Source organism: Sorghum bicolor, chromosome 6 (assembly GCF_000003195.3).
Source record: "Sorghum bicolor cultivar BTx623 chromosome 6, Sorghum_bicolor_NCBIv3, whole genome shotgun sequence".
In the NCBI taxonomy this organism is placed as follows: Eukaryota; Viridiplantae; Streptophyta; class Magnoliopsida; order Poales; family Poaceae; genus Sorghum; species Sorghum bicolor.
The window spans coordinates 53,700,892-53,710,446 of NC_012875.2; the positions used below are offsets into that span (position 1 = coordinate 53,700,892).

General features: G+C 40.5%; 1 protein-coding gene across 4 annotated transcripts; it reads right to left on the bottom strand.

Moving 5' to 3' along the window:
- LOC110436535 (angio-associated migratory cell protein) lies at positions 1,156-5,228 on the bottom strand. 4 transcript variants are annotated; one of them, XM_021463758.1, is made up of 12 exons: positions 4,975-5,224; positions 4,684-4,806; positions 4,533-4,580; positions 3,971-4,021; positions 3,762-3,881; positions 3,148-3,293; positions 2,885-3,032; positions 2,699-2,782; positions 2,066-2,181; positions 1,921-1,979; positions 1,761-1,851; positions 1,156-1,662 (listed from the first exon to the last, which is right to left on the bottom strand). In XM_021463758.1, exons 2-12 carry the CDS (start codon positions 4,787-4,789, stop codon positions 1,435-1,437), a joined length of 1,197 nt encoding a protein of 398 aa, XP_021319433.1. In that variant the 5' UTR covers positions 4,790-4,806; positions 4,975-5,224; the 3' UTR covers positions 1,156-1,434. The 4 variants fall into 4 exon arrangements, with proteins under 4 accessions (XP_021319433.1, XP_021319437.1, XP_021319435.1 ...); XM_021463762.1 differs by having other exon boundaries at positions 1,159-1,662; positions 4,904-5,228; XM_021463760.1 differs by having other exon boundaries at positions 1,159-1,662; positions 4,684-4,838; positions 4,975-5,227.

Here is a 9,555-nt window from a genome sequence, read left to right on the forward strand (position 1 = left end):
TTCTAGCTAATTCATGTGTTCCCATGTGTTGTATCGAAATGCTTCATTAGAAGCTTTTTCTACATTTTAAGTTTCTGTTGGATTGCAAGTGAATACAACTTCAATCCTATGTTTTTACTATTCATCATGTGTATTAGGCCTTGTTTAGTTCCCACCAAAAACCATTTTTTTTTTCAAGATTCCCTGTCATTGAATCTTATGGCACATGCATGGAGCATTAAATATAGATGAAAATGCTACTAATTTATTTATTTTTTTGCAAAATATGAATAGTAGCATTTTCGTTTGTATTTGATAAATATTGTCCAATTATGGACTAATTAGGCTAAAAAGATTCGTCTCGCAAATTACAGATAAACTATGTAATTAGTTATTTATTTTGTCTATATTTAGTGTTCTATACATGTGCCGCAAGATTTGATGTGACGGGAAATGTGAAAAATGTTGCAAAATATTTTGGGACTAAAACAAGGCCCAAGAACTTGGAGAGAACCTGGCTACTGTTCCAGCATGTGGCTTTTTATTACCTTTGTTTGTAGTAGAGCTTTACACATATCCTCAGCAAGCAAACTCCACAGTTCTCGTGGTCGCCTGAAACAAAGGCGTGGTCGATCTTTTAATGGACAGACAACTTTGCTGGTAGACTTGTCACGCTGAAGGGAAAACAGGCGAACCCACGACCACCCACGCCTGGCATGTGGAGCTGCAATGCAAATGCCGACCGGGGCGGATGGGGCGTGCAGTATGCTGCTTTTCGGCGTTGGGTCCTCGTCGCATAGATTGCGGTGACACGAGCATAGTACTCCGGCCGCCTGAGAGTGACACTGACACCTATGGGCAACGCTTGTTTCCTGTGGGGGTGTTGAGCTGACATGTCAGCAGGCCTGTGACAACGCTTGTAGCGAGTGCCTGAACTATTTTGGCATGGTTTTCAAATTTCAACCCTTTCAGTTTTTGGTGACCCACAAAAACATTTGGTAATGGAGACATTTGCAGCCTCTGCTGCCAATCTTAATATTTTCTCCTCCCTCTGATAATGATCCAGAGAGGAAACAAGGAACACGGTTACGCCCAGGTTCCTCATCCCAGAATCTCGAATTAAGCCACAGGCCCACAGCAAGTTGAATAGCTGTTTACACTTTACAGCACTGCAACTCAGAACAAGAAGAAATGATGTTCATGGTATATAGGAGTATCAACTAGAAAGTTCACCTGCAAGTACACAGCAGTATCATCTGTCCCACAGTACGCCACACAACCTGAGCATCAGCAGACGGATATGAATTTAATGACCACTTCTACAAGCATTTGACACCTTGAGGCCATGAGTACAATCGCATTTTACCATGATGACATGCCATCATCATTCATGCAGCACAAACAAGCCATAGCATACACAGCAACCATCTACATACTCCGTCCCAATTGTTTCCTTCACTTGAACATGGAGATGTCAAACACACGGGCGGAGCCATCTGATGAGGCGGAGACCATGGTGTTGCCGTCGGCAGTGATAGCCAGTGACTGCACTACATCTGCATGCCCACTGAACTCCCTGGCGCAGTCCCCAGAGAGGCTGTCCCAGATGCGCACCTTGCCGTCAATGCATCCTGACGCAACGTACCTTGACGAACCTAGCCATGCCAGTGATGTCACGCCCTCCTGCATCAATGCATGCATACGCAGAAGAATGGATGAATGAGTGATTGAACGAACAAACTGCGGGTGCGCATAGAGGGAACAAGAAGCAATCGACCCACATCATGTTCACAAATGCATCGGCTGGATTGGCGTGTGAGGTCCCAGATGATCAGCTTTTGATCCATGCTCCCTGTAGCTACCCAGCCATAGCTGCAGACAAGAAAGTCACAATCTGCAACAAAATCGTGTTGCCATTTGCCAACTAATTTGAGACACTACCTTGACGAGATACCAACACACTCAATGGAATTGGTGTGGCCTACTAATGAGCCAACGACCTGAAAAAACACCAAACACTGATCAAAAAGGGAGAAATGATGAGGGAAAAAAACAAAGACCAGCTTGAACTATAAGCTACACCTACCAGGCCTGAGTTTACATTCACAATGTGCACAGAACTGTCCTTGGAGCCGCTAACAACCATTTGTGAATCCGAAGTCATTGATAAGCATGTCAATCCATCAGAATGATAGCCATGGCCTACAATATGGGAAACAGAAATACCAAACAAATTTCATGTGTCTGCTTGATTGAGCACATCTAAAACTATATGTAGTCATCACAACATATTCACTCTGTTCCAAATTATACTTTCACATGAAATTTGTCCTAAATCAAACTTCTCTAACTTTGATTATGTTTTAGAAAAATATATTAACATCTATTCCCTCCGTTCCAAATTATAAGATGTTTTGGCTTTTCTAGATACATTGCTTACTATGTATTTAGACATAGTGTATACCTAAATGCATAGCAAAAGTTATGTATCTAAAAAAGCCAAAAACGTCTTATAATTTCGAACGGAGGGAATACAAGTCTACAAGTTCAAAGAAATGATCTACAAAAACACATTTCATGGAGAAATTAATGAAACTGATGTGATGTTCTAGATGTTGATGCATTTTTCTATAAACTTTGTCAAAGTTAAAAAAAAGTTTGATTTTGGATAAAGCCAAAGTGGACTAATTCGGAATGGAGGGAGTACGTGGAAATTTACCTCGAACAACATGTCTGCTTTGTGCACTTCTTGGGTCCCATATCCTCAAAGATGCATCATCCGATCCCGTACATATGAGTTTACCTTCACAAAGAACAGAGCATTCATAGGTAAACCTACATAGGCGACCAAACCACAACTTTATAAATAGGCAAATGCATAGCAATCAAGGAACCGTGATGGTACCATCTGGAGTAAAATCACCACATGTCACTGTGTTACTGTGTCCAGCAAAGGTATTTAGAATGGCATTATGGTCAGCATTCCACATCCATACATTACAATCCTCTGATCCTGCGATTATCAAATGTCCCCGAGGATGCCATTTAAGCCACTACAAAATCAAACATGTATATGAGACTAGTCATCGAATAGTGATGTATTTGTGATGGAAAGGAAGGGTTTCACAATGGAAATAAGTTCAGTTGAATGAGATCAGAATATCTCACCTCAAAACCTGACCCAGAACCCTCAAGGGTTCCCTTGAGAGTTCGTGTAGCTGTATTCCACACATTTATTTGCCCGTCAAAACTTCCAGAAGCCAACAAATTCCCATCTGAACTGAAAGCCACTGCGCCAACAGTATCCTTATGTCCTGTATTAAGAACGGCCATTCTGTAAGTTTCCTGAGCTTACAAATCAACATGGAAAAATAACGAGCATGCATCAACATGGAAAAAATACTATACATGAGAAGAGGCTAACTAATAGTAGATGCAAAATGCAGGAAAAGCATAGAAATTAGATAGTGAATTACATCCATGGAGAAGATGTGGATGTCATGAAATTCGAGCACAATGCCAAATACAGAAAACCATACATGATACATGTACCACCACTATTTACATGGACAAGAACAAAGTTCATTTCATGTAATGTTCGGGATAAACAATAATGAATGAAGAGAACAAAAAATATCATCATACATGAATTCAAACAGATCAAGAGTGGGTGTACTTCACATATAAAATAAAAGAAAGAAAAGCACGAAGATCTCAGAGCAAGTACATAGATATTTCGATAATAATTGCCATCCAACAAATTAAAAAGAAAAAAACTATACCAGTCAGCTCCAGGGCACCCTCTTGTGATCCAATCCTCCACAGAAATCCCCTATCATCTTTGCCTCCAGAAGCCACAAGTGATGCATCCGTAGGACTGCATGCAACAGTGAAGACTTCGTCTGTACCCAGAAAAATGGAAGGAACAATAAAAGGAGTATTAGCGTGGTTATAAAAAAAATGCGTTCATTTTTCTTGTGCAACAACTTGCCTTTGTGGCCTTGAAATGTGTATGTAGAATCATCGACGTCTTCTGAGTCAACTGGAAACCAAAGTAGCCATTAGATTTGCATAACGAAGCATCGCCGGATGACTTAGAATGTACATCATGAAAAGTGAGCAACTGAGCACATCATCAAGTGCAGGTTTCTATCAAAATGAAAATTTCAGAAGGACAAGAGCCGACATTCTTCAGAATGCAAATGGAACTAGTAGCAAGAAAATAACAAAAGTATGTAACACAAAGGGAGCTAACTGTGCTGTTTAACGAGAAATGGATACAGAGACAGCCAGTTGCACTGTCTGATTGTATCTCATTATGATGCATCATTGGAGACCTAGACCAGCCAAGCTTAGGATGCACGTGTCAAGTGAATAAGTGATACATACAAGAACATTACATATCACTAGAATATGAAAATCGCTCCACACTAACTATGTCAGAACAAAAACGCAAAAACTATCTCAATCTCCTCGAGCTGAGAGGCTAGCCGAGCCGGCGAATAAACGAAGAAGTAAAGAAAAAACAGATAAACCGAACAAAATCCACCTACCCATCCCATCGCCAACGTCGTCATCTTCTTCGTCGCGGTCGGGGAGATCTGACAAGGTAAAGGCAAACACGAATAAGCAGCTGCAGCTAGCGACGGAGCAAGCAAGCAAGCAGGTAAGTAAGCAGGAGGGAGACTAGCACTGCTGACCAACCTTCGTCGTCGATAGTTATCTCGTGGATGATGTCCTCCTCGTTAATGAAGACCTCCTCCTCACCGTCAGATCCTCCTTCGCCGCGAAGCTCCCCTGAGATACTCATCGCCGCCGCCGCCGCACCTGTTTGGCAGGGGCGGACCCAGCATATACCGCTGTAATTAGATTCAGATCGGATTACAAATAGTATGTTAGGGTTTGGGCGCACGATTTTTTTTACCTATGAATTACCTTAAGGTTTGGGCTCACGGTTTCACACAGCAGGGAGGGAGGAGCAAGGGGAGGGAATACCTAGTGTGCTGGTGGTGCTCGTCGCCGGGCAAAGTGGCCAGTGGCGAAGTAGGACAGCAGCGACGGCCGCAGGAACACCGGGGCTGCAGAGGGCGGACGCCGTGCCGGAGATGGCCGCGAGGATGGCGGGCCCCAGGTGGTGCTCGACCGAGCGCAGTCTCCCGGGTTGCGGCGCGGCGAGCGGACGGAGGAGATCGCCGCGGGCGAGACGAGTCCAGGCCGTGGGCCAAGAGGCGTGCGGGCAAGGCCAATTTAGGCCTTGTTTAGATTTGGGTACGCACTTTTCATTTGTATATTTCCTCAAAAAACTTGTTATTTCTATTTATTAATTATTGTCCAATTATACACTATCATTCAGTTTTCTCATCCTTAATTTTTTGGTAATAAAATAAAAACTATTTTTAATAGTTTGACATCTTCTCTCTCCATCTTTTCTAACGTCGCAAAAATTTATTCCGAGCACGTATATATACACACGGTCTAGGAGTGCATATCTGAAGTTTCTCGATTCATCTAGTAAGCAGAAATAAAGATAGAATTTCAGGTAAGAAAAATGCAAGAGAGAAATAATTTCAGGATCCTGATACAAACATGAGACCAGATCATAGGGAAAAGTGTTGAGAAAAAAAACTTTTACTAATTTAGAAGTTAGCAAACATCATATTTTAGAGAACAAAATATGAAGATCTTTTAGAGATGCTCTAACTAGGCTCAAAAGATTCGTCTCGTAAATTACAGATAAACTGTGCAGACACCATAGGGAGTGTGATCATAATTATGATAGATAGTCGTACTATAAAAAGAGGAATTCTTTAGTTAAGCGGTCTATCGAGTGCCACTAGGTGTTCTTAATCATGTGCATACATTTAAAACCTAGTGTGATGACTTAATCTTCGAAAATATTTGTGGAAATATACTAACACACGTACACAAGGTGGTACACTTGATGGGTAGCATTTTTGAGCAAGGGGTGACGAGATGGAGAGGAGTTTGGTATCTCTCTCCCTTCCGCCAAACTTGCGAGGCGGGATTGGCACTTTTTTAGAAAAAATGAATTGCATTGTTGAAGATGAGGCTAAGTCACAGGAGCACCGGACACTGGCTGCAGAAGCGTCGGACGCTGACCTAGTGCCCGGTGCGCGCTGGTTGAGTGACACTTTTTTGTGCGGAACATCGGCGCGTCCGAGGGTTTTGCGTCGGACGCTGGCCAAACACTATTGAGCATATGATGCATGTAGAGTAAGCAGAGTCACGAGCAAGAGTGAAGGCAGTGTGCATCGGACGCTAAGGTGTGTCCGGTGGCCCACCGTTAGACACGTCCAATGTACCTCCTAGAGTTTGTCGAACTCTCTGAGTAGTATCCGGTGTGAGGGTGGAGCGTCCGGTGCATAGCACCTGAGGCGTCCGATGCCTCCTGTCCTGGTACTTCAACATTTTAGTGACCGTTGGAGATCAACAAATCACACTTAACTAAGGACACGTGGTAGCATCCAGGGTTGCTGTCAGAGCAATGTCAAACACTAGCAGCATCTGATGCCCTAGCACTGGCTCGTCCAACGCCCCCGAGTTTAGTGTAGTGAGAGAGGCAACGTCTCTATTTCTTTGGAGGGCTTTCAAATACGTGGTTGTAGGCTCAAGGATGTCTCTTTTGGCACTTTGATATACTTGACAACCTTGTGAGCCTAAGCAAACATCTCACACTTTCTTTTTCATTGATCCGTCATCATAGTGAGATTGGTAGTGATTCTAAGTGCATTAGTATGAGCAATTGCATCTAGTGGCACTTGGGGATCGTTGGAGCTGTGAAGTTCTTGTTACTCTTGGTGGTTGTCGTCACCTAACGACTTGGAGTAGTGCTAGAGGTCTAACACGTGTTGGTGATTGTTCGGGGTCGGCTCTCATGATCATGTGAGGGGTGCTTGTCCCTTTCTCAGCGGAGCGCCGAAGACAACTCTAGTGGACTGTGTGTAATTGAGCTACCTCACTTGTGGGTAGGTTCTTGCAGTGTCCTAGTGAGGACGAGGTTCGTGCAACAGCTCTTAGCTGCGCAAACCACGAAGTGTTGGTCGACATAACATGGACTAGCGTGTCGGCAAGCACGTGAACCTCAGGAGAAAAATCTTCTTTTGTTTGATTGGATTTATTCCGGTGATTGTTCTTCACCATATTGATTGGTTCACTTGCCTCTACACATAGGTATAAAGTTCACATTCTCTCCATTTATATTTCCGTAAAGTAGTGTAATTAGTTATAGTTGCTAGCACTACAAGAAATCAGTCATCTTATGACTTTTTTTCCCATGACATTAGGCTAAATAGTCATAACTTTGACCAATTTATGACTTTTTTTGCGGAGCTGGCTAGATTCAGTGACTTTGGTTAACTTATGTCATAAAAAATGTCTTATTGCTAGTAGAATGACATTTTGTGACTTTATTTATCATGTCATAACAACCAATTAACTATTGTCATATTTTGGTTTGAACTTGTCATTTTTCAAAATTCAAAAGTTGAACTCATAAAATTTAGTTAAATGATAATATGGTCAAAACCAAAGTTGTAGATCTTGATGAGTTGAACAACTTTTGTATTCATCACTTTTTATGTTGAAATCATTTTGGGTCTCAAATTTTGGTTCGAACTTGTCATTTTTCAAAATTTCAAATTTCAAATGTTCAAATTTGGTCAAAAAGAGAAATGGTAAAAATCAAAGTTGTAGATCTTGATAAGTTAAACAACTTTGTTATTCATCACTTTTAATGTTGAAATCATTTTGGGTCTCAAATTTTGGTTCGAACTTGTCATTTTTCAAAACTTCAAATTTCAGATGTCCAAATTTTGTCAAATGAAGAAATGGTCAACATCAAAGTTGTAGATCTTGATGAGTTGAGCAACTTTTGTATTCATCACTTTTCATGTTGAAGTCATTTTGGGTCTCAAAGTTTGGTCCGAACTCATCATTTTTGAAACATTTCAATTTCAAACATTCAAATTTTGTCAAATGAAAAAATAGTCAACATCAAAGTTGTAGGTATTGATGCATTGAACAACTTTGGTATTCATCACTTTTTTATTTGAAATCATTTTGGGTCTCAAATTTTGGTTTGAACTCATCGTTTTTGAAAAAATTTAAACTTCAAGGGTTCAAATTTTGTCAAATGAAGAAATGGTAAACATCAAAGTTGTAGATCTTGATTTTAGAAAATTTTAGAGAAAAAAATCATCACATTTGGAGTTAGTATGAGGGAGAAAAGCTAGTTACAAAATTTACCCGCAGATTAAAAAGAAAAATGACACTATTCTAGATGATCATTCCATGATCATAGTGAAAAGTGTGATTTCTCTTTTTAATCTGCGGGTAAAATTTGTAACTAGTTTTTCTCCCTCATACTAACTCAAAATGTGATGATTTTTTTTCTAAAAGTTTCTGAAATCATTCTCTATCAACTTATTGAGTTACTTTTGTCAATATTTACATATTCAAATATTGAGCAATTCAAAATTTGAATTTCAAAAAAAGAGACAACTTCTAACATGATTTTGGTATCCTAAATGATCGATTCAGGAAAAGTGATGAACACCAAAGTTAAATAACTTATCAAGATCTACAACTTTTGTATTGGTCATTTATTCATATGACAAAGTGGTAATAACATTGTTCACAAATGTGACACATCACTTATGAGGTTTCATAAACTATATGAGAACGTGTAAGATTAGTGAATAATGTATACTAAGATTTTGTCAAATGAAGAAATGGTCAACATCAAAATTGTAGATCTTGATGAGTTGAGTAACTTTGATATTCATCACTTTTTATGTTGAAGTCATTTTGGGTCTCAAATTTCAATTCGAACTTGCCATTTTTAAAAATTTTAAATTTCAAAGCTTCAAATTTTATCAAATGATAATATGGCCTAAATAAAAGTTGTAGATATTGAACAGTCGAACAACTTTTGTATTAATCACTTTTTATGTTGAAATCATTTTGGATCTCAAATTTTGGTTCGAACTTGACATTTTTCAAAATTTCAAATTTGAAAGGTTCAAATTTTGTCAAATGCCAAGATGAACAAAATAAAATTTGCATATATTAATATGGCGATCAAATTTTATGTTTATCAAATTTTCATGTAAGGTCGTTTTATTAATATTTAACATGGCTAATACAATATATTTGTTTATTTATAAAATTTAACTCGGCTAATTGTAATTGAAAGTACAACTTGGGCGTAGGCTGAAAAGTGTGCCGGGCCTCTAATCCCACCGGCCCAGACAATGGTCCCAGCGCCTGTGGCCGTCGAATTTAATCGGACGCCTACTATTCTTCCCCATCTGATAGAAACCCTAGCCCATTCGCTCTAGTCCCACAGCCGCCGCACAGCAATCCTGCATCTCTCTCTCACGACCTCCACCTAGAATACCAACATCGGCATCGGCGACGGCGCTCCTGCTCCTCCATTCCCATCGCGAGCTCTCCCTCCCTCTCTTCTCCGGCACTGAGGTCGCCCTGCTGCTTGGATGGGCCATGGCATGTGGCAGCGCGGGTCAGGCATGGTGCATGAAGCCCTAGCCACCGCTT

Bases quoted from the DNA above. Each gene is read 5' to 3' on its own strand.
- LOC110436535 (XM_021463758.1), bottom strand. From the start codon at position 4,789: ATGAGTATCTCAGGGGAGCTTCGCGGCGAAGGAGGATCTGACGGTGAG. The intron at 3,033-3,147 runs GTGAGATATTCT...TTGATTTTGTAG, and splicing joins GTTCTGGGTCAGGTTTTGAG to TGGCTTAAATGGCATCCTCG. The intron at 2,182-2,698 runs GTAAATTTCCAC...CCCATATTGTAG, and splicing joins AAGCAGACATGTTGTTCGAG to GCCATGGCTATCATTCTGAT.